Source organism: Amia ocellicauda, chromosome 17 (assembly GCF_036373705.1).
Source record: "Amia ocellicauda isolate fAmiCal2 chromosome 17, fAmiCal2.hap1, whole genome shotgun sequence".
NCBI classification, from domain to species: domain Eukaryota; kingdom Metazoa; phylum Chordata; class Actinopteri; order Amiiformes; family Amiidae; genus Amia; species Amia ocellicauda.
In genome coordinates, this window is record NC_089866.1 from 1,728,373 (window position 1) to 1,752,028 (window position 23,656).

The 23,656-nt window shown below is 49.1% G+C and overlaps 3 protein-coding genes across 7 annotated transcripts in view; 1 reads left to right on the forward strand and 2 right to left on the reverse strand.

Annotated features, from left to right (window-relative positions):
• The window catches only part of mad1l1 (mitotic arrest deficient 1 like 1), a 210,729-nt gene extending 194,863 nt beyond the window's left edge, over positions 1-15,866 (reverse strand). Inside the window, exons 1-9 of one of the 2 annotated variants that reach the window (XM_066689196.1) lie at positions 15,789-15,866; positions 14,990-15,172; positions 14,591-14,731; positions 13,236-13,415; positions 12,511-12,635; positions 11,472-11,553; positions 11,213-11,343; positions 9,931-10,045; positions 8,451-8,512 (exon numbers count right to left, since the gene is read on the reverse strand). In XM_066689196.1, coding sequence (XP_066545293.1) covers positions 8,451-8,512; positions 9,931-10,045; positions 11,213-11,343; positions 11,472-11,553; positions 12,511-12,635; positions 13,236-13,415; positions 14,591-14,731; positions 14,990-15,136 — 983 coding nt within the window. In that variant the 5' untranslated portion in view covers positions 15,137-15,172; positions 15,789-15,866. The other variant, XM_066689197.1, reaches the window with a different exon arrangement.
• Positions 15,867-15,993: 127 nt separating this feature from the next.
• Positions 15,994-18,885, reverse strand: mrm2 (mitochondrial rRNA methyltransferase 2). 4 transcript variants are annotated; one of them, XM_066689512.1, is made up of 3 exons: positions 18,762-18,885; positions 17,322-17,607; positions 15,994-17,180 (listed from the first exon to the last, which is right to left on the reverse strand). In XM_066689512.1, the coding sequence occupies exons 2-3, from the start codon at positions 17,602-17,604 to the stop codon at positions 16,756-16,758; spliced, it is 708 nt and encodes a 235-aa protein (XP_066545609.1). In that variant the 5' UTR covers positions 17,605-17,607; positions 18,762-18,885; the 3' UTR covers positions 15,994-16,755. The 4 variants fall into 4 exon arrangements, with proteins under 4 accessions (XP_066545609.1, XP_066545608.1, XP_066545606.1 ...); XM_066689511.1 differs by having other exon boundaries at positions 18,602-18,861; XM_066689509.1 differs by lacking the exon at positions 18,762-18,885 and adding an exon at positions 18,052-18,580.
• On the forward strand, positions 18,885-23,519 carry nudt1 (nudix (nucleoside diphosphate linked moiety X)-type motif 1). The gene is made up of 3 exons (XM_066689513.1): positions 18,885-19,329; positions 20,605-20,750; positions 21,839-23,519. Exons 1-3 carry the CDS (start codon positions 19,178-19,180, stop codon positions 22,009-22,011), a joined length of 471 nt encoding a protein of 156 aa, XP_066545610.1. The 5' UTR covers positions 18,885-19,177; the 3' UTR covers positions 22,012-23,519.
• The last annotated feature ends 137 nt before the right edge of the window (positions 23,520-23,656 follow it).

Below are 23,656 nucleotides of genomic sequence, written 5' to 3' on the forward strand. Positions count from 1 at the left end.
TTTGATGTGGTCGATGCCTTTCATGATTTTGAAGACTTGGATCAAGTCCCCACGTAGTCTCCTCTGTTCCAGGGTGAAAAGGTTCAGGTCCTCACTCTCTCAGTAGGACATTCCCTTCAGACCTGGAATAAGTCTGGTTGCTCTCCTCTGAACTGCCTCTAGAGCAGCGATATCTTTCTTGAAGTTTGATTGGTCTGTAATTTCCTGGCTCAGTTTTGTCCCCTTTCTTGTGGATTGGTTTGACATTTGCTGTCTTCCAGTCAGTTGGCACATCCCCTGTTCTAAGTGTCATTTGGAATATTTGAGTTAGCGGCCTATAAACAATTTCCCTCATTTCTTTAAGTACTGTTGGAAATATCCCATCTGGCCCAGGTGATTTGTTTGTTTTTAACTCTGCTTGTCCCTTTAGTACCTCCTCCTCATTTATCCTGATCTCCCTTAGGGTTTGACTGGACTGATTGTTAACCTGTGGCATGTCATCTGTTTTTTCTTTTGTGAAAACCTCTGTGAAATACTCATTTAGGACATCTGCCACATCTTGTTCGTTTTCCAAGATATTTCCATTTTTACCCTTTATGTTTCACTTCCTCCTTTATTGACCTCTTGCTCTTGTAATATTGAAAAAAGCTCCTTGCATTAGTTTTAGCTCCAGAGCTTTGTTTCTTTCTATTCCCCTCTTTGCTTTCCTGATCCCTTTCTTAAGATCTCTTTGCAGCTCAACATATTCTTTGTATTTTGTTTTGTCTCCATCCCTTTTGTATGCGCTATACAACATTTTCTTTCTCTTGATATTTTTTTGCATACCTCTATTAAACCATTTTGGCCACAGTTTGTTGGTCTTCAATTTGCTAAGTTTTGGTACAAATTTCTCCTGAGCCTCAATTAGTATATTCTTAAAATATGCTCATCCATTTTCAACTGAGTCTGTATCCAGTGTGCTCCAGTCTACCTCTTCTAAGTGCCGCCTCATACCTTCAATGTTTGCTTTTCTAATATTGTAGACCATTGTTTTAGACTTGGTCCTTGATTTTTGAATGTGTGCCTCAAAGCTAATCATATTAATCATAACTAGTGTCCCTCTGACTCTATCTTGGGTCATTTGAAAATATCAAGTAATTGCATGCGCTCTCCCTGGTTGGTTCCCTGACAAATTGAGTTGGAAAGCAGTCATTTACCATCTCAACCATTTCTATTTCTGCTTCTGTAGTCCTAACTGGGCTTTCCCAGTCTATGTTTGGGAAATTGTGGTGATTAGCTAATACCAGGGCTCAGAGAACCCGGTTCTGTGGCGCTGAAGTACAACACGGACGAAAGTAGAAGGAGTTCTAGGTCATGGCCAACCTATCTGGACCAGTTATTTGCTTAACTTGTCGTGTAGCATTTGAAGCTCCCTATATAAACCCCAAAAGACCAGAATTGACCACATCAAACCAGAGGAGCTTTTCCAGATCAGCAGGGACACACGCACCCAGGGACACAAATGGAAATTGTGCTTCAAGGCATTCAAGACAGAAAACAGGAGACACTTCTTCACACAGAGAGGCTTCACAATCTGAACAAACTCCCCAGCGATGTGGCTGAAGAGACAATGTGGGAACATTCAAAAACAGACTGGATAGGATCCTTGATCACTTAGTTATTAATGGACACCAAACGAGCACAATGGGGTGAATGGGCTCCTCTCGACTGGACACGGTCTTATGTTCTTAAGACCAGGACAGCAGTGTCTGGGCGGCACACCTCAAGATTGAAACCACGACAAACCTCCTCTTCTGTACGCGCCAAATGTCTCTGCAGGAAGCGGCTCATTGTTACATCTCGTACGAGAGGCATAACGCGTCCCATGTACAGCGGTTCAATTACATTTTCAGGAATACATTTTCACCTTCTCCAGCACGCTTCCATAAACAGATTACTTCTAAAATGCTAATCCTACGTATAATGCCAGACAAAATGAAAACAAGACGGGACACGAACACACTTTTTAAAGTTTCCTCCGCCAGACACTCCCGCCAAAAAGACGCGCGTTTCAATTATGGAAATCCCTCAACGTCTTCAGAAAACTCCACGCGAAGTTAATCTGCTGCGATTATATATCCACCTTCATCTCCCTCCCAATATCACTACGGCTCTTGAGCTCCAGTTTAACAGAGCTCTGTCCGTCTCTCGGCATATTGAAGCCACGGAGGAACAGATGAAAATTAACACAAAGTGCCATCGGTACGACTGTTGCTTTTCCCGTCGTCGTTTAATTATCTTGCACGTCATTCCCCGTCTCCGATTGAGCACCACGGACCCAAAACCCGGAGCTCTGCAGCTCATTTACTGCAATGATTCTGTTTGCAATACGTGTGTTGATCCGTTTGCTTAATTCACAGTTATATTGTTTCTAAGGAGACACAGCGGGGCACCGAGTGTTCTCGCTTCTTGTCACAACTTGACAGTCACATGATTTACTTTCCCTTCCTCAGCTGGAAACGAGAGAAAGCCTGTTCCAGCTGGATCCGTCTCCAGCTGAATGTCTCTGGGTTTCATGTTGTCTTTTTCCCTGTGACTCTGGGCACAAAAACACATTCCTGCAAATGTCTCTCCGAGGAGGGGGCAGGGGGATATTGTTTTGAACTATTTCCACAGGCCAGAATGACAGTTAGAGACGTAGGCTGCCAATTTGAGCCATGTGGTCCTCGTTCATCATCAGCTGCACACCACATCGAGTTAACTTCGCCCCGACAGGAAAACCTTGCCCCGGAATTCAATTACGGAGACTTATTCCTAGTTAATGTCCTTACTGAAAGCAGAGTTACTGGAAAGCCGCTTGGCTGGAAATATCCTACAGATACAGAGGCACAGATAACGATCACTGGACATGGTTTTTGGTTTGTTTGTTTGTTTTACTTCACCTGCACGAAGATGCTAACAAAATAACCGAGACATTTACTGCTTTCGTAGCATAACAGCAGACGGACTGCCTAACACAGCTGGGAGAGACTGGACTGTAGAGACAGTGAGAGATACCTACTGTATAAAGGGAACACAGTGAAGACAAGAGTAACATCTTCACAAGTCAAGTAAAACCGTTGTCAGTCAAAAAGGCCAGGAAGCAGAGCAGCAACACAGCCCTCGGCCTCAGAGATCTTCTACAGAGCGAAGCACAGACCGGAGCAGGAAGGACCTACAATCAACTGTGAATAACTTATCAAATACCGCAGTTTCTCTCTTATCTAGGTTAATGACCCGCCTTAAACTCTAGGAATAAGAAGACTTTTCTCAACTGCCTGCCTTCCTGTACACGCCATCGGACGCCACGTGGTCTCGCCCTGATTGGTGCCGGGCCTCGGTGGCAAGGCCGAATGAGCTGCGTCTATCCAGCCCGGGTCCCCGAGGGCGGCTCTCCACCTTGAGGTCTTAATTAACAGCTTGACAGAATCAATTATCGACTTAATTGGGCTAAATTACCTCCGTTTCCAGGTCTTTAGCGGGCAATTTCAATCCGCTCTCCTGCATGGAGAGATCATCTCAGACCAGAGACGCAAATGACAATGAAATTATGTATTTCATTAAAAAAAAAATATTTATTAAAACTCGGATTGGAGTTTGGATGCCAGGAAGCCGCGTCGGTGTGTGTCCGAGCTCCTAATGCCGGTGACATTATGAAATTCAATTTCACTGCCGAATGGCTTTTTAATACCAATAAAACTCTGACAAAGAGCAGGTTAACAAGAAAACGGACTGAAAGTTCGAAACATAATACAAAAATTAGAGAGATATAAGAGTGAAAGGCAAAAAAAATGTGCAATTTACACAGGGCTCGAGCCACTAGTGAGGTAATAATTTCCTTAATTTCCCACACTAGGCGTAAATCCTTCAAATGTCAGCCGACGGAGGGAGGAGAGCGTCGCTCTTTAAGCCACGGCCGAGCCGGAGCCTGACTAAACTGGCAGCGCCAAGCCTCCTAATCTCTGGCTCTCAGGCGGGCTCAGCGGCCGCGCGCCTCCAGTGAGCTCTGAGACGACCAGGTTAATGATAATCCTCCAAGAGACAAATTAAATTCAGAAAATTTAAAATAATAAATACACAAGAGGTGGGGGGAGACAACTACACTGACAGGGACACAAACTAAACCCGCCGAGAGGAACCTCGCAGAAACACAACTGTATTGTGAAGTCATGCTAGCCCGAGACTGGATTTAAAGAAAGTTTATAATCAAAACTCCTTTTCCGCTATTCGGCGGCCTGCAAAGTTAACTTGTCACCAGGTTATGGTTTGGGAACAGTGCAGGGGCTGCAGTTATATAAGCTGTTCATTTATTAATTGTGTCTTAAGAAAACTTCAGTCTCACTTTAGTTCAAGGGAAGCAAAACAGTTTATAAATGTATAACAAACCCTGCTTTTAAAACTGAATTATTTATTAACTTACAAAGGGTTTAAATACGAGAACAAATGGACCTTGTGTTGAATAACTTAATCATCAGTGGAAGCCAGATAATATCAAGTCATTGAGACTCATAATGTACTCTACCATGAATAAGTTTGTGTAACGAAATCTAAAGGGTTTCACTGAACTACTGATGTCTATTGTATCAAAGTGCAATCAAAGTAGGCGGCTGCCCCCCCAGGCAACAGAAGAGAGGGGCAAACAACCGAAAGATGGCTTCAACATCAAGGGCTTCAATACAGAGGGGGCTGTTGTTGGGGGTATTTTTCTTGCTCTACAAGAACCAGAAATGGAAGAAAATCTCAATATTTATCCGCAGTCTGGAGTTCTGGGAGCCAAATTTAAAAGGATTCTAAATATCAAAGACCTGGATGGTGATCAAGAAATGAATGAAAGAAAAGAAAAGAAAAAATAAATAAAAAATAGGGTCAGTTGTGCTTAAATATCATTAATAATCCTCATAATGATTTATTTTCAACATTTAAATTTAAAATAAGTTGGAAGTCAATGAAGAGTCTAGGTTATTTACCGATTTATATGCATCTTTTTGTGCGTGCGCCTGTGTGTGATAGCCGTCCCCAAAATAGCCGGGCACCTAAAAACACAGAGGCTTTCATTAATACATTTATTTGAACTATCTTTTCAATGGTGCCCGGAAATATATGCAAATCCCGGCGTAATTAGGTTTAAAAATTCCATTTCATGGGATAATCGACTTCAAAAAACTCAATTTTGGTTTTTAATCAGATTTTAACAAGGATATTAACACAGCTGTATTTTGAAGGGCATATTTAACACAAAGCACATGCAGGCTAAGCCTTAGGAGATAATTAATTAAATAAAATTACATAGATGAAGCCTTTTATTCAATGGAAGCACTCCAAACATGGGCCACTGCTCACAGTTAAAACAATAGCCGTCCGTTACTAAACGTGCACTAACTTTATCAGCACAAAGGCGACTAGAGACGAGGGGATCGTGGGAATCGGAGCGAGAGAAACATGGACAGGAAGTGCAACCTGCAGACATCCCGAGAGCCATTTTGTCGACACTAGATCTCCACACCACCCCTTTAAATGTCCCTGGTCCCTTTACTGGTCGCTTCAGAGACTCGCTCACGTCCCAACATATATATTTCATAACAGCTGGCTCCAGCCTCGATCTCGTTCATTCAGCGGCACAGCTGGCTTTAAATTCCATTATGTCTGATCACATAACGCACCGGGGAGGCGAGGCGGGCATTTAGCGATTCCAGGCCTCGCCTCTCCATCGGCCCGAGAGCAGGACGGCGGCGCTCTGCAGTCAGACGGGAACGGCGTTACGCGCTGCACCAGGCCGGAGAGACGCGGGACAGGGAGAGAAAGGGAGGGAGGGAGAGAGGAAGTAGGAATGAGGAAGGGGGAAAGAGGGAGAAAGAAGTAGAGGGAGGGAGAATGAGTGAGGAAGAGAGAGAGAGCAGCACTGGTGGTCACTAGGAAAGTGACCAAATGCAAGTTTGGTTTGGGGGGCGTTTCTAGTTTTTTAACCCAATTCCGGAACTTTACGGTACATTTCTTCCCAGACCGAACTCCATTAAGGAGGGATTGAAGGCGCTGCTTCAGCACAGCAGTCCAGGGTGTCGCCAGTACAGGACAGCTTCCAGTCCGCTTCTGGAATTTGAATCCGGCGTATTGAACGTGTGTTTAGACGCACAGCAGCAACCCCTCGGCGGGAGTTTCCCGTCACAACATCTATAGGTAACAAGGATGAGCGCACGGTGCTTCTCGGTCTCGGGTCACAGGCAGCGCTTCTCCCCTGCCCAAAACAAACCGGGAGTAACCACCGGGGGATGGCAGAGTCAGATCAGCCGACCACAAGGCTGATAAGACACCACAGCTGGAGTCCAGGAAGCAGCTCCACACATTATAATAAAACACCCACAGCTCCTGCACGGCTTTAATAAAAGACTGCAGATCTGAGCCGTCTCACTGTGACATTACACAACCTCGACAACATGTTGCTTCAGGAAACCAGCCCGGGCCCTCATTGCTCATTCACTTCCTGTCTGAATTATAAATCATGCCCTTAAACATCCTTTAACGAGAAAATGATTGCACATCTCCACACGGAGCACACACCAAATCAACGACTCAAAGCCCGTCCCACCTGCAGGCCTGTCACACAACAGAGAAGGGCAATTCGGATTAAAAACACTTTTTTTTCTCTCCCATAATTATTTTAAGAATCCATGTCAACAAGGAGTTTTCAAAAGATCTCATGAATTATTTAAAGTACCTCATGAATTATTGGAAAAGGAAAAAAAGTATACATCTGAGGCGTGTGCGGATTGCCACATATGATGACCTAGGAATATAAAAAGAAAGAAGAACGGCGATATTGTGAAAACAACAAAATCGCAAAATCACAGCCCCTCTGTGGGAGGCAGACTCGCAACTCAAGGACGCCATCTAGCGAAAGTTTCCCTCTTCCGATTCTCATTCATTAGACGTGCTTCGGCATTTCCCGAAGAAGAAGCCTAAACAGTTAAGAGAGCCTACAGGTGTGAAACTACTGTCTCATGAAATTGCTTTATGAGTGAAAACCTCGGGACGAATGCCAAACGAAATAATGCAAATAAAAGTCCCTCTCTCTCTCTCAATGAAAAGTATGACTTGCTTTACAGAACAGATGCAAAATGTGTTTACTTAAAATGTAGCTTCTATATGACATTTTTTTTTTTTTTTTTAAGACAATTCGATTGTTTTTCTCCTTTTGGGGGGATAGAAACCTGTCCATCTCCTTAACTGACTATGGAGAGAGCAGCTGACACTAAAGGAGGGACCCTACCTGGTTCCAAATGTTTCCTGGAGGATTTGACAATAGATAAGGGCTGTAATACTCCAGGTCTGGGATGCCGCACTGTCTGCAGGTCCGAACTACTGAATTAATGTCACGACTGACTGTGGGCTGACGTAAAACTCTCATATTTGATGTTTATGGCCGATCCCTGACAAATGGTCGATGACTCCAAACACGGAACCCACAGCACCTTTCAGAGTCTGGAGATAAATATTCAATCAATCCAGTTAATTGTTTAATTAGACCAATTAAGGGCCGGAAGTTCACTAAACCCAGCAGACACTGCGGCCCCCAAGGTCTGGAGTCTGACCCCCCCGATTTAGCCTCAAAACATGCGCTGCGCTCCATCGCCAGGGAAAAACGGAGCTGCTGTCACTCCCAGAGCAAAAACGCTCGAATCAAAGGCAGCCAAAAACGCATTAGGATTAGGTTAAATACACACATCCTGCAGCTAGTTAAAATACAACAGATAACGAAATAAAAACAAACAGAGCTTTTACAGAAACCCTCAAACGTTGCGGATTAAGTTAGGGGGGCGGGGGGTGGCTACATAAAAATGAAGGAATTAAATCACCAGCAGGAGAGACTAGAGACAGGCAGGCGCAAAAAGCAGAATATTGTACCAAAATATAGTGTAAACTGACGTCCTTTAATAAGGCGCCATGTGTCTCGTCAATGGTAAAGGTGTTCTAATGTATCATACATGACACTAATTGCTTTTAATTAACTTGGGCTCATTTGGGAAATTAATGACACAACAAACGTTGATTAACGGCAACTCTCTCTCTGTCTCCTCCAGGGATCATCCGAGGAGTAGAATAGTTTTGATAAAGAAGTCACCCGGCCCCGCCCTGACCAAACCAGCACCGCTGCCATGCCCTGAGCCGAGGCTGATCCATGCGGGCCCGGGAGAACCACAGGCTTCTAACCAACACCATAATGCCTTAATTGACCAGTTGAAGGGTCACAATTACATCGAGAGTTCCAGGTATTCAGTGATTGATGATTGGAAGATGAACCAGGCGTGGCGCCTGATTCTCCCTGCCCCAGCTCACAGGGTCTCTGCTGCCCAGAACCACCGTCTGTCAAAGAGACATCACTCTTCACTGGTTCTATCAGATCTTTTTGAAGACCATCAGCTATGATGATGTTGTCACCTGATGAAGTATTTCCTCACCTGATGTTCAGTCCGGTCGTCTGATCTAGATTCTCCCACGCCTGGAGTTTCAGAGAGAGCTTCTGCAAAAGACAAGGCGGGGGGGGGTTAAAATCATTCCTGGGGGAGAGAAAAATACATTTTTAAAAATGACATGGGTGCCCTGCTGCCCGAGCCACAATTTCAATCAGGTAAACCGGACACAATCCTCGGCTCCGATTAAACACACTTCAGTCTCAGGTCAGGCCGGCGGGGGTCCAAGGAGACGGTCCTTCCCTTGCCTGCTGTCGACCCCCCAAGTTTGAGAACGCGACCCTTACGGCACGAGCGGCCAAGAGGGACAGTTAATTAGGCCGTAGGACACTGGGATTCTTCGTGGCTCCCAAGAGCAGGGGAGGTTCCTGTAAGTCGGTCAGTGAACTTCCAGATCATGTGTTAATTTATTTGTACAAAGCATCCTCGTTTAGACCAGGTTTACCCCTGAAAAAGATGCGACTCAATTCCTGCCCAAGTGAATGAATATAAAAAGCTCAGACGAAAGTATCCGAATCGGAAGACAAAAAAAAAGAAAAGCTTTGTGTGGATTAAGTTGAAGCTGAACAATCCCCACCACACTACCGACGGAGCTGGAAGATCACAAAGAAATAACACTTGTGGGATTAAATCGGCCTCTATCCGACATCTACGTTCTTTCCCACAGTGCCGACTATCACTTGGATTACTCCACGTTTTTAATTTTCGTTGTTTAATGTACTTCGTCACACCAGCCTGCCAGCCACACCCTCCATCACCAAGCTCAGGGTTGGACCGATCGACACAAATTAACCTTCCTCAACCCGATCCTGCCGAACTCATCAGCAGCGACGGTTTGCCGTCGTATCTGACAGGTTGCTGCACAAACAACAACGCCTGCCGTGGCTTCCAGATTGCAAGACAAAGCGACGGGCTGTTAGGAACAAACAACCTCCGCAAAACCAAATTCCCACTTTAAAACACGCGCTCGTTAAAAGTGTCCGCAGATACGATTGCCCAGATCATTATCTTCCCGCTAATTAACTCGTTTTGCTGGCTTATATTCTCAGTCTTGTGCAGGAATCCCAAACTAATTATAAAAACCTGAGGAGATTACGGAGAGCGGCCTCCTCTCTGTCTCCGGCTCCGAAGCGGGACTTTAACGAGAGAGAATCCCATTGCCGCTCCCGGGGACCCGTAAACAGCCTGGTTTCACCCTGCCTCGGTGATGAGGTGCGAAGACCCCGTCAGCATGGCGGAGAGAGCCTCGACACCCGATCGCAAAGCAAAGACAGCGCCGGTAATTTAGGCCCATTACTTTCATGTAATAATTGTTAGGCCAGAGGGGGCATCTGGATGAGGTTTTTAACGAGGGGCCAAATAAAAGCTTCCCATCCGCAAATGCTGATGTAGAGTGTGTGTGTGTGTGTGTGTGTGTGTGTTTTCCCTCCCTATAAGCAGGAAAAGCAACTTCCGCGAGGCGTCTCACTTCTTTCTCCAGCTCCAGGTTGACCATGTCCTCTTTGACTTTCTCCAGACGCTGCAGTTTCCTCCTCATGCCTTCCGCCTCCTCCTTCAGCAGATTGTTGTTCTCCTTGGTTTCTCTGCAGGAACAGAAATACAGAAGAGCGGTTCAAACCCAGGCCTACAGGCCTTTCGAGGGAGAGAACGAGAGGAGAGACTTCCGATTTGCTACCCTGGGGGGCTTTATGAGTGTCAGAGAAACTTTAATCCCACAGAAGCCGACAAGAGTGGCGCTCAACACCCCGTGGTCGTTGAGTCAGATCGGCACAGAGCAGACCAATATTTTGCATTTATTTCTGTTGAGATCATGCTCCGGTCTTTAGCTTCCAGTTCCTATGAAATGGGAGAAACCCTCCCCATCTTCCGCCTGTCCGGGTCAATATCTACAAACACACTTTCAGTGAAGAGAGAGAGGAAAAAAAACAAACAAGCCTCCAGGCGGAGCTACATCTGCTCCACAACGGCCGATTCTGATCTCCGGCTCTCTCCCTGTCTGGGCCGCATTAAAGTCAGATAAAGAGATTTGGCCGTCTGAGGCTTTGTATGGCTGTCAGCCGAGATGGCAACAGAGATGCCGGCGCAGAGTGAGACCCGGAGAGAAAAGGTGTCTGAGCTGAGCTCGTTTTTAGGGTGAAAGAGGTTATTGAATCTCTCTCAAATTAAATGCACAACACAACGGAGATGACATTATTCAGGGGATATCTGGGGGGGGGGGGGATCTCCGAGACGCAATAACAACGAGAGACAGACGTCCGGAGTCCAGGGTGTCGCCAACAGACTCCCGGTTATGGGAGCTTCTTTCACCGGTTTGAAGACTATTAACAGCATCACCGACTCCATAAACCTTATCAGCGGCTACTGGAGGTTTTTTTTTTTTCTTCGAAGCTCACATTAATCACCGTCCAGTCCGATTCTTCAGGAACCTATTTACTAACCGTTGCTGCAACTTTGAGTGCTGAAATTAGATTTGGAAACTGCTGTAGAAAACAACTCCACCAAGTTTTTAGCTCAGGGCAGTTTGCAGCGCGTTACATAAATCTTGTGGATAATGGCTCTGCGGCAGGTTTGTTTATTTCTTTATTTCTAAAGAGGAGGAGAAGAAAAAGCAGACTTCCGGACTGCCAGCCGGCTGACATTCACACACCCACACGCCCACCGGCGGTTCGCGGTGAATGTCGGCCGGCTGGGAGCCCAGAAGGCGGAGGGCACCTGTCAAGTGCGCTTTTCCCCCCGCCCGTCCCACCTACCGTAGATAGCTGTTCTCCTCCCGGAGCCGCCTCAGGTCCCGCTCCAGGTCCGGGACCCGGGCCAGCTCAGTCCGCATGTTCTTCACGATCACCGAGTCCTGCTCCTGCAGCACCAGCCGGCGCTCCAGCTCCTGGGGAGAGACGGGGAGAGGCCCGGTCACGCACGGCGCCGGTAACGAAGGACACAATCGAGGTGATGTGTTCATCTTAACGGACACACGGGCAGCTTGAAACACACGGACGGCGAAACAGCGCGTACCTTGATCTTCAGCTCGTTCTCAGAGTTCTGGGACTGACACGTCTGGAGGAGCTGGCACTTCTGCGTGGCCTCCTGATATTTCCTTTGGGGTAGAACAAACAAACACGCAAACAGATTAAATTAAACACAGATTCATTTCCAGGACTTTATGGACGCAGGATTGGATTTACCGCTTCAGAGGGGCCGCTTTTACAGTCAGATCGGCGTTCTGGCAAGCCGGTGAAAAAGCCACCATTATAGAGGTCGGCCACTGACGCCGGGGAGACGGAAAAAGGAAAAAGGAAAACAATATATATCTGGCAAAATGTACCCCCTGAAAAAGGCATCAGACAGGAGACCTCAGTCCCACATTACAGTAAGGCATCTCACTACTGAAATTAGACACTTTCATCCCAACCTCCAGCGATCTAATCTAATTAGGCACAATTAGAGCCCCGTGCCGGCAGCAGGCATAGAGGTTAATTCAGCCCTCACCATAACAGCCCCTCCGTCCACAACCACACACGGCGCCGCACACAGGACGAGTGAGCACTGCGTGTCTCATGTATGGGGGGGGATTTGTTCCCTTACGGGGGGATCATCACAGCCACAGTTATACCGAAGCCCTCTCACAGGCACACCCTCACAAATATGGCTTCTCAGAGTTGTGGCCTCTGCTAATTGATCCAGTTCCTCAGTGTCTGAAAGCTGTCGGGGCTGAACAAACGTCAGAGCGCCGGCGCAGGCCACCACCACGGAGAGAGAATTAAACCCGTCTGACCCGGACCATCGTGGTAATGCAGAGGGCGGGTTGATGGCAGACGTTACGGATCTTTATGTCTACTGCCAGGGTCTACTGCCTACTTCACCTGGGCCCCGTGCACAAAGTGGGGGTGAGGCAGGACTTTCGGCCACTGCCCAGGAGACCCCAGTCCTGGCAGATATGGTTACTGACAAGAAACTACAGGGCCCATGGGTTACAACCTAAACCCCCACCATAACAGGATTTTATAAAGGAAAGAGTGTCAGGGTGAAAAGAACAAAAGACAACAGATCCTACTGGCGCTGTAAGTCCATCTGCTCCCGCAGGCCCTGCATCTCCGTGGTCTGTGTGGTCAGCTGGATCTCCTGGCTCTTGAGCTTGTGGTTGAGCTCGCGGACCTCGTCTCTCAGGGCTCGGACCGTCTTCAGCGAGGGAGAGGAGAGGAAGGACGGTCAGTTAAAGCCAACAATACAACATGAAAGACATGAACCCTTAATTGAACTAATAATTTCCTAAATCTGAGCCTTTTAATTATTAATTTGTAATTATTTTAAACAGTAGGGGTTAAGTATAGAATTGTATAAAGAACTTATTAAAGAACCAACTCTTTCATGACACAATATAAAAAGTCAAATCTAAGTAGATTGTTATGTCAATTAAGGGTTCAATTAAGTAATTGAGAGCTCGATGGAACAAAAACCAGCAGGGTAGGGGCGTCTCAGGACCAGGGTTGTATTGTATTGTAGTATTGTACAGCTGCAGGCGGTGATTTAAACCGTAGTGAGTGATGCTCCCCAGCAGTGAAAGGGTGGTGAGACCCAAGACAAGGGGACAGTGTGGACAGAACAGGACAGAACTGGGAATGGAGGACAGCAAGAAGACTCTCAGGACATGAACTCACACGGGAAAACTGCAGATTCTGTGCGCGTTCCTGCAGACACCACAGTTCTAGTGCATAAACCCTGATGACCCCAACTCTTCACCATCGCCCCACACCCCCCGGGGCAGTACACCTGCAGTACCTCGCTGGCCTCGACGAGCTGGGAGTCCTTCTCCTCCTGCTTCTTCCACAGCCCTTCGATGGTCTTCTGCAGGGCCCCGTTGGCGTCGCTCTGCTCCTTCTTCACCCGCTCCGCCTCCGCCACGCTCTCCTGCAGCTTCCTGATGCGGTTCAGGAGATCCTGGTTCCGGTCCACTTCACGCTACACCCCCCCACACGAAACAGAGAAGCAACAATCAGTGGGAGGGTGGTGGGCTACAGCCGGTGGTCCTTCCCTCCCAGCAAGCTGCAACCTGGGCCGCACAGGATGCTGGGAAAAGCCTCCGATTAAGAGACACTTGAACCGCAATAATAACACACTAAACCCACGACCAGCAGGGAGGCCGACTTTCATCATTAAAATCAGACGCTGATGGAAACCCCACTCCTCTATTGTTACGGCTGGTTAACTTTAAACTCTTGGTGTTTTATTGTTGTTGTTTGTTTTCCCACAGACACAATTAGGAACGCCCCTTAATAAAATCGTATGCTGCTCGGGAGAGGTACAGCAGGTAGACGCATGTCCTCTCGAGAGACGTTGCACGGTCTGATGACAGCGGTACGGCACAGAGCTGTGAGTGTGTCTGTCTGTCTCTGTGTGCGTCTGTGCGTCTCTGCGTCTGTCTGTCTGTCTGTGTGTGTGTGTGTCTCTGTGTCTGTGTGTCTGTCTGTGTGTGTGTGTGTGCGTCTCTGTGTCTGTGTGTGACACGCTGATAAATGCTACCCTCAAGTTCGGCACTACTTCTTAAAGACCAGCAGAATAAAAGCCCAAGTACTTCGAATTAAAGTAATTAAACGCAGCAAGACTGCACCCCGGCTGTGTGCGAGGGAAGGCGACGCGAACCCGCGCCCTCGGGGAATCGCACGCACACATAATGGGCTGCCAGGAAGATTGATAATCGTGTAAATAGTAGTCGTCTACTTGGTATTCATTTGGCAACGTGATGCAGGCCGATCGCTCTGCAAAGAGAGGCAGGATTCCTCCCCCACTGGCACTGCGAGACACGCGTTACGTAACCGCACCTCCCCCCCCCCCGGCACGTGGCAGTCCTCACAGTGCGTTCCTCCGCCAGCCGCAGCTCGGGGCGTTTCGGGTCATTATCTCCTCAGCTGGGGAGCGGGAGGCTGTTCACCGACACAGGCACCGCGCGGGGAAGAGCCAGAGCAGCCGAGCGACAGAAGATTGAGCACCGTTATTATTACAATATACATATTCTACTGTGAGGACGCTAATTGGAGTGGAGCTCGGCGGGACCGGGGTTGGTCCCCACAGCTGCAGCCGCTGCGACTCGGGAAGGAGAGGAGGCCCCTCGCCGCACCGCTGTCCCCAGGCCTCACCTCGAAGTCCCGGGCGCTGCTGTGCGCCGCCTTCTCCAGCTCGATGCGGGCGCGCTTGTGGCTCAGCTCCATCTGCTTCTTCTCCTGGTCCATGTGCAGGAGGTGGGTCTTGGACTGGATCCGCTCGGCCGCCTCCTCCAGCTGCGGAGCACACACCAGCACAGTGACACAGTTGACCAGCACAGTGACACAGCTGACCAGCACACACCAGCACAGTGACACAGTTGACCAGCACAGTGACACAGCTGAGAGCACACACACCAGTGCAAACACATGCAGCAAAAAATAATCAACAGGGAACACTTTTGCTGGTAGTGTGCCACATTACCAAGACCTCGAAGGCTGACACGCTCGAGGAAGGTTCACTCCGTGGGTGCAAGGCACACGGCCGGTACCCACCTGCAGTCTCTGGTTGAACTGCATTTGCATATCGCTCTTGGCCACACTGGACTCGGACAGGCTCTGCGACGCCTCGTGCTGAGAGAGGAAGGTTTTGAAGGACTTCAGCGTAGTGAAGACAGTGGTGTTGTCCTCCATACTGTCCATGGTGCCCGGTCTCAAGGCCTCTGTGCTGCTGGGGATCTGCAAGAAACATGCATTGACATCACATGAACACAAGCACGTCATGTCTGGCAGAGGAGCACAAACACCCAACACAGATAGGGCACACTGAGCCCCTGGACTGTGACACTCTACTGTGGGCCAACGCGGGCATGTAGGACAGGGTCACCTCAGAGAAGAGCACTGACGTCAGGTGCTTCTGCACACCCTGTCTTTAATGAGAACCCAACTGTGGCTATTTTAACCAACTTTCTTGCAGTTTAAAATGCAGAATGGTGAAATGATCCGTTTTACAAAAAGCTGCACTTGCCTAATTGATGTCGTGGGAATAAAGCAGTGCAGTGGACATACTGACCCACCTTGCAAATGCTACAGACGCGCAGTGGGCAGGTCTCACAGCACTATCAGCGCTGTTTCGGACCCGCAGCGCTGCTCAGACTCACTGGCTGGCCATGCAGCACCGGCTCGGTTCTGACGGCACTGCGCATGTGAGCGGACGGATAGAGACGCACGCTGCCTGGGGCCCGGTGGTGCTGTGCTGCCGGACAGCGGCCCAGTCGGGTGCACTGGTTTATTTCCAGTACATGGACCACCTGATAAGGCAGCTGTGTACGAAGCGCCACAGCCCTGCTCTTACCTGCACTTTCTGCTGTTTCCCTGCTTGGATCTCCCTCCTCTTCCCCAAAATGGAAAGCTCTTCTCGCGAGATTTCGCGGCTGCTCGGCCGTAGTCCACACAGTAGCGGGTCCTGCACACGGGTTACCGTAATACTCAGAGTGTATGTGCGTGTGGAGGTCAATACTTTTGAAAGTTATTCAGATATTTGTTTAAAAACAAAAAGATTTCTAAATAAATGTTTATTGATCCAGGTTTATTTCACAGTTAATTTCAAAACAATACATTTGAATACTGTACATTACACAGTTAATAAACACTACACACAGCATCAGTGACCAGAAATCAGGATATCATGTACAGAAATACTGGTCATGAGATGAATATTACTCTGACCACTGGTTTACTAATATCCTGGATTCCTGGGACAGACGGCCTTCAGGTCAAAGCAGGATATTTATTAAATCTGTATTAAAGAAGAGCACTATTTAACACCATTTTATACTGCAAATATGTCTATTCTCACTGCCCAGAAGAAAGATATGTCATGTTTCTGCTCTACTGTTACACATAATGGACTGTTAATCCTGTGTCGCACCAGATGTTCCATGAAACAAATTTGTGGGAGGCACCAGTACAAATCCTGCATTCAGGTTGTGTAGTATTTTATTTGACCACAGAAGGAATCTGTGCGATCCAAATCACAAACATGTGTTGTGTCGCAGATAAAACAGGAGCCCACTCGTCAAGGCAATGCTGGTACTTATTAACACACAGTAGGTTTTATTGATTGTAAACAAACCATTGTCTCTCATGAAAACTTACAAGGGAACAACATTTCAAAGTGAACCTTATTTCTGTTGTTTCATTTACTCCACCCTTTCCAACTTCATTCAGAGGTGGAGTTAACAAACTCCAAGGAAACATAAATACAAAAAAAAGGCTTAAAAGACAACACTAACACAAAAAATAAAGTAAAACACCGCCAATCATTGCTTTTTGTGATGTTTCGCCAGGAAAAAAAGCTCAGCCGACTCCTTCCTGCTGGCGTGAGGCTTTATCGTCCGGACTTCCTGGAAAGACCGCGCCAGCCGGGCCTGTAGCTGCCGCGCTCTCCTCCCGTCCCAGTACTTGCACAGCAGCGCTCCCCCCGGACGCAGGGCCCGCTCGGCGAAGTCCGCCACCGAGAGACACATGCCGATCAGCCGGTCGTGGTCCAGCTCCCGGAAGCCGCTGGCGTTGGGGGCCATGTCGCTCAGGATGACGTCCAGCCCCCCGGCGGGGAGCAGCTCCAGCAGGAGCGTCTGGGTGTCGGGGTCCGTCAGGTCCCTGGTGGAGAGGAAGTGCGCGCCATCCAGAGGGGGGATTCGGAGCAGGTCGACGCCGGCCACGAAGCCCACCGGGGCACCGGGGTCTGAATCGGTGGCAAGAATTGTTCAGATAAGTTGATGTTGGTTGCATGGGTTTGTTTGGAGTCTTGATGGCACTGGGGAACACGTGAGACTCCAAACAAACCCATGCAACCAAAGAGCGAGCGAGCGCATCCCACACCCACCTGCTCCGGACGAGTTGACTTTCTCCACGGCCACCTGGCTCCAGGCCCCGGGCGCCGCGCCGCAGTCCACCACGCTCAGGCCCGGCCGCAGGAGCCGGTGCTTATCGTCGATCTCCAGCAGCTTGAAGGCGCTGCGGCAGCGGTAGTTCTGCGCCCTGGCCGCCCGCACGAAGGGGTCGCTCATCTGCCTGGCCACCCAGCGCTGCTCCGCGCCGGTCTTCCCCTTCTTCCAGCAGCGGGGAGAGGAGTGCACGCCCCTGCGCAGCACGGACACCCAGGACATCTCCTGACAGACATACAGACAGACATCGTCCATTGAAGTCACATAAAGGAATAGATACAATTCTGCAGAGTGTGTGGACCAGAACTTATTTGTGTTTGTTTGTTTTTGTACTTTTCCTTAATCACTCAAGAATGTCAGGTTATGGATCAAAACTAACATGATAGTCTCTCTCTCTCTCTATTCAATTCAGTTTGCTTTACTGGCATAGCAACAGTGTATTGGTATTGCCAAACCTTACAAAAATGATACATATATATATATATATATATACCCACAACTCAAATATAAACAGACCAGGTCCCCTCCCACCCCTCCAGCAGGCAAGGTGTCACACACTGTCTCTCAGGCTGTGACAGGCGGACACATGACATTGATTTCTGAAATTGGAGTGCTGTCAATTTTTTCCAGAGCTGTATGTATGTGAAGGTTAACTACAGAAAAACACACCATGACGATTAACCTAAATCTAATATTGGCCAACAGACAACGCGTCACCTGTTCCGGAAAGCAGCTCAATACTGATCGAAGACAGCGGAACAGCCCGTTTGATTCAGAATAACAGAGCCATGCTGCTTCCGCATACAGGCTCCGCCAGGAAGTGACGCACTTACGCTTCCGATCACGTGAGTGCACAGAAACCCAAACATCCCCCCGCCCGAGAGCCATAGACACGCAATGCACAGAGCGGCCCAAGAGTAATTAAACAGGTTTTACATAATAAACCCATAATATGCAAATACGAGCCCAATAAGGAAAAGACAGTGTGGAAGAATGCGGCTTAACGGTGTAATAAGGGACTAAGAAAAGTTCTACAGGACCCGGGGCCCAATCTGAGGCACTTCTGTCTGTGCACTGTGGTAAAACTGCAGTAACGCATGGTGCGGTGTAGTATTGGTGTAGTATGACTAGGTCAATCTGTAATCTGTGCCCAGAGAGAAACAGCATGCCAGTCTCCTCTGAGTGGGGCCAAGAGACCCCCAGACAGCAGTCAGCCCACCCTGCCAAAGCCCAGCCCCTCCAGCACAGAGAGGACAGAGGGACAGCAGGGAGACGCCGTCCAGCCGGGTGGACATGGACAGCTGCCACCTTCAGACCCCGAAACCAGCACTACAGGCTGAAACAGCGGCTTCAATAGACACTCGACATCAAACTCAAACCCCATAACACGCAGTCTGGCAACGCGAGAGTCCGGCTGTCCGGCTGTCCGGCTGTCCGGCTGTCCGGCGCTGGACGGATCTCTGATTGATACAGCGCCACTGGCCGCTGTCCCATGATGCTGTGCGCCGGGCGTGGCGGAAGTGTGTGGCGGGCTTTCGCGGGAAGCGGCGCGGTGTGCGCTGCTGAGGGACGGGCTCGTTTCGTTTGCATTGACTAATAATTTAGCGAGGGGTGCGGTGGTGCAGCTGCACTGCAGTTTCCTCTTAGACACGCATTGCTGCTGCGGTAAACTGTGGTGAAGAGTTTAGTTCCCGTCGCAGCCGGACGCGTGTGTTGGAGCTGCAGCCCCGCGTCTCTGCCGCGACCCCGCGCTTCACTCGCCTTTCCTCCCGTTTCAGATCCGGCCAGGCGGACCATGTTCACCTCCAGGCTGCTGACGCTGGTGCTGGTGGTGCAGCCCGGCCGGGTCCTGCTGGGCCTGAAGAAGCGCGGCTTCGGCGCCGGGAAGTGGAACGGGTTCGGGGGGAAAGTGCAGCCGGGAGAGAGCATCGAACAGGCGGCCGAGCGGTGGGTCCGGGACGGAGGAACTGTTTTAGCCGCAGGAAAATAAGCAAATACAAAGTAGACGTGCAACATTGCTCTGCAGTGCCACCATTACTGCAACATAACAGTTAATGAATCATAAGTATGATTATTATTGATATGCAGATCACATATTTAAGATTGAATCATGCAAATGCGCGTTTAAAGTGGAATAATTGTACCTACTTTACTACAACCCCCTACTATTAGTCAAATAATAACAATAGTCAAATAATCATCTTCATCATAGTAGTAATGATTATAATGAGTATTATTTATGCAGATTACATCGTGCAAATGTAAAGTGCAATAATAAAAAGAGAATCGTGATTAAAGTAAAAGCCATGGTTTGTATGAATAAACTGTAGTGCAGCAGTAGAGCACAGGTGTGCGAGACCAGGTCTGACTGCAGGGCAGATTACAGGTAGATATTGAATGTAAACTGCAAAGAGCAGAGTCTTTATTTCTGAAGAAAACTTGACTTTTAAGCGTGTGTTGCATCCATCTGGGTGTTTGCTCAACTTATTTCTAAAGAACATCAATTTACCTCTCTCATTGTTTTCCTCCTTTTTAATAAAGTTATGTACAATTCATTTTGGCAGCAGGAGAAATAGTGTTCCCCCCAGCGCCGAGGAAGTCGGCTCGGTGAAAGTGTAAATATAATTCACAGTCCTGCGGTTCTCCTTTCCTCGACATCAGTAATTGCTTTAAGCTTTCCCCGAAAATCACTTCAGAAATAGGATGGTAATTTTGAATTCATGTCTGCCCAAAGTGCCAGAAATCCTTCACGATGCCGGGACCATAAAAATGTCTGTAATGACATAATGCCACACTAAAGTGTCAGGGAAAGTATGAAGCAGGACTTCAGGGCAGGCTGTGCATCCATAGCGGGGAAAATAAACAAAGACAACATCTTTCTTTCATCGCCCTTGATGGCCCGATGTCTGTGTGTTTGTCACTAAAAACAGTTTCCGATATCAATTTTGAAACCATCTCGGGGTAATTGTCATTATTAAGACTGAAGATGTCAAACCACTGTGACACGGCGCAGGAAACGCAGAGCACCCGCACGAGTGGCACCGCCAGGAAGAGGGAGCGGGGGTTTTCAGTCACTTCACTTCCGCACCCAGTCGTATTTCAATTCCAGAGTTTCCTGCGCTGACAGAAAGCAGTCGCTGTTTTCTTAGTTTTGTTTGTGTTTTGTGTCCCACTACACACACACACTCTCACAGTGCCTAATGACACGTGTTTCTGTGGCAGGGAGCTGTTCGAGGAGTGCAGCCTCACCGTGGACGCGCTGGAGAAGATTGGACAGATCAAGTTTGAGTTCGTGGGAGAGACGGAGCTGATGGACGTCCACGTCTTCAGGGCGGACAGCTTCCACGGCGAGCCAGAAGAGTCGGATGGTAAAACCGCGCGACCCGCTGCATGTGTTCCAACCATGAACACGCACGTTAGTCATCACTGTGATGTCATGGAGGCCACCAGTGCATACACCCATGTTACAGTCTACCATGACCCCTCTCTTTATTATTATGATTTATTTTTCTTCGCAGACGCCTTTGTCCAGAGTGACTTACAAAATATCAGAGCAATACAATATCTCTCTCTCCCCCCCTCCCCTCCCTCCCTCTCGCTCCCTCCCTCCCTCCCTCCCTCCCTCCCTCCCTCTCGCTCCCTCCCTCCCTCCCTCTCGCTCCCTCTCGCTCGCTCCCTCCCTCCCTCTCGCTCGCTCCCTCCCTCCCTCTCGCTCGCTCCCTCCCGCTCCCTCTTGCTCGCTCCCTCCCTCCCTCCCTCCCTCTCGCTCGCTCCCTCCCTCCCTCCCTCCCTCCCTCCCTCCCTCCCTCCCTCCCTCCCTCCCTCTCGCTCGCTCCCTCCCTCCCTCCCTCTCGCTCGCTCCCTCCCTCCCTCTCGCTCCCTCCCTCCCTCCCTCCCTCTCGCTCCCTCCCTCCCTCCCTCCCTCCCTCCCTCTCGCTCCCTCCCTCCCTCCCTCCCTCTCGCTCCCTCCCTCCCTCCCTCCCTCTCGCTCTCTCTCTCTCTCCCCCTGTGAGATCCCATGCCTGCTGCTCAATCTCTCAAATTTCCCCGTCTTAATTGTTCCTGGAGCAGATGAGCTCAGCATAGTCGGTGCACTGGTTGAGGTGACAGCTGCTGTGTTCGTTACTGAAGTAATAGGGTTAATTTGTGGCCTGTGTTGGAGAGAACACGTGAGGGATGAACTGGATCAGTAGAGTGACCAGCTTAAATAAACATACAATAAGCACAAAGCGACACTGGCAGTACTGCCACGTTAGCCCAAACCAGCACCCCGGCCACCTCGCCGTCTCACTATATTGGTGCCGTCAGCGGGTGGCTGTGTCCTCTGCCTTCTCACACTGTGCATGGCCTCCTGATGGACCTTGCTCTGTCTGGCACGTTGTCCGTAACCCCTCCGTGTCCGTGCCATATCCCCTCCCTGTACGTATCCGTAACACCTCTGTCCGTGCCCTTGCAGAGATGCGGCCGCAGTGGTTCGACTGGGACAAGATCCCCTTCGAGCGGATGTGGGCGGACGACGTGTTCTGGTTCCCCCTGATGCTGCAGAAGAAGAAGTTCCGCGGCTACTTCAAGTTCCAGGGGCACGACGTCATCCTAGAGCAGCAGCTGGACGAGGTGGAGCGGCTGTAGAGCACAGAGGCCGAGGCCGGTGCCGGACACTCAGGAGACGCTCGGGTCTCCGGGCCGCCATGCCTCTCTGGCACTGTGGATTCTGAATTGAAGGTGTGGTTGTGACTGGTTTGTCTGTCTCTTGTTGTTGTGAGCGTTCCCAACGCGTCAACACTATCGGATAATTCCAATCCTTCTTTTTTACTTTACTTCTCAACGGTTTACTTACAGTATGTGAGAGGCCGGTACATGACCTGATGTGAAAAGCTGTCGAATTTGAAGAGGCCGTGCCTGAGGCTCGAGACGCGCGTCTTAAAAGCTTGAATTTTCTTCAGTGAGGGGGCAGGAGAGGGAGAACAATCAATTTCCCTTAATTGATCGTCCGACTGCCGCGTTGGGTCGGCCCCATCGATTGGGGAGCTGAATATGAAGAGCCGAGTCAAGGTGCTTTCTTCAGTTCTGCCGTCTGAATCACGGAGAAGCGCACAGATGGCGTCCTGCTCATAAAGTCAGCGAGAGACGGAGCGGCACGTCTCGGACCCGGCCGTCTGATCGCTCCGCCTGGCGGCTTCCCTCCCAGCGCTCATGTGAACGCCACTGGAATCCGGCACTTCTTTTTTTCGCTCTTTCTTTAATATCAATTTTTTTGTCCTCTCGTCTCAAGTACTTTATGATGGGTTTACCTGGGTTAGACCCCCGAAGGAGCCATTTCTCTGCTGTAGAGACGATGACCACAAAGCCGGGGTATTAAGTGCTGCTCACAGCCTGGATTTGGCAGTTCAACCTCACGGCAGCTCAAAAACCTCTGAATCGATTCGAGCGAACATCTGTGTGCAGCCAAGTTGCACAGGGATGTGTGTTAGCAACTATATTGGACAATAAATTAAATGGCAGCTGCACCAGACACACGAAAGAGCAGCTCTCGGGTCAAAGAGATGGAAGAGGGACACATACAGGGGATGTGAATCTGGACTCATCTGTAGCAACAACAAAACCCACAGAGAGAAGTCCAGGGCCCCTTTGTGCGTCTCTCTGCAGAGAAAATGGCGTTCGTGGCGAATCGCCGGACCCCCGAGAGTGGCGCCCCTCGGACAGCGGCTCCTCGGCCGCCTGGTTGTCACCGTGCTTCACGTGGGAAAATAACTTAATGGTCCCTGTTGGTAAAATCCTCCTTCTGTATCCGTGTCTCGGCCAGTGGACACAAAAAATAAAGAGTGGTAGATACTCGATTTTCCCTCTTCAGAGCTATTCGACACAGAAGTGCTTTTGAGTGTCGCGCTCGGATCAGCGCTGCGGCCGGCGATGAAGAGGAGGCAGTGAAGAGGCTAAAATAATGTTTGAGTTCTCCAGTTCATCTTGCGATATATAAATATCTTTAAAGCCTACAATAGAAATACTGCTTTTTTCATCCCTCATCTCTTGCGCTCTCTCTCTCTGTTAGTCATTTTTGTGTCTTTCATTCAAGGCAAACTGTACATGACTACTGCTCTGATGTAACAGTCCTTTCACAATTAAATTAATCTGAAGTTCTCGCTGGCTTTTCCTGTGTGGGGGGGTATTCTCCTAACCGTGCTTAGATCCACATTGTACACTGTGAGTAAAGCATGAGGTGCAGAAGCAGAATAAATGCCTGCTGTTCCTCAGTGTGTGTGTGCGCGTAGAGAGG

Bases quoted from the DNA above. Each gene is read 5' to 3' on its own strand.
- nudt1 (XM_066689513.1), top strand. From the start codon at position 19,178: ATGTTCACCTCCAGGCTGCTGACGCTGGTGCTGGTGGTGCAGCCCGGC. The intron at 19,330-20,604 runs GTGGGTCCGGGA...TTTCTGTGGCAG, and splicing joins ATCGAACAGGCGGCCGAGCG to GGAGCTGTTCGAGGAGTGCA. The intron at 20,751-21,838 runs GTAAAACCGCGC...GTGCCCTTGCAG, and splicing joins CGAGCCAGAAGAGTCGGATG to AGATGCGGCCGCAGTGGTTC.
- mrm2 (XM_066689509.1), bottom strand. From the start codon at position 18,270: ATGGCTCTCGGGCGGGGGGATGTTTGGGTTTCTGTGCACTCACGTGAT. The intron at 17,608-18,051 runs GTGTGTTTTTCT...TATGTCTGTCAG, and splicing joins GATTTAGGTTAATCGTCATG to GAGATGTCCTGGGTGTCCGT. The intron at 17,181-17,321 runs GTGGGTGTGGGA...CCACCGATTCAG, and splicing joins AGTCAACTCGTCCGGAGCAG to ACCCCGGTGCCCCGGTGGGC.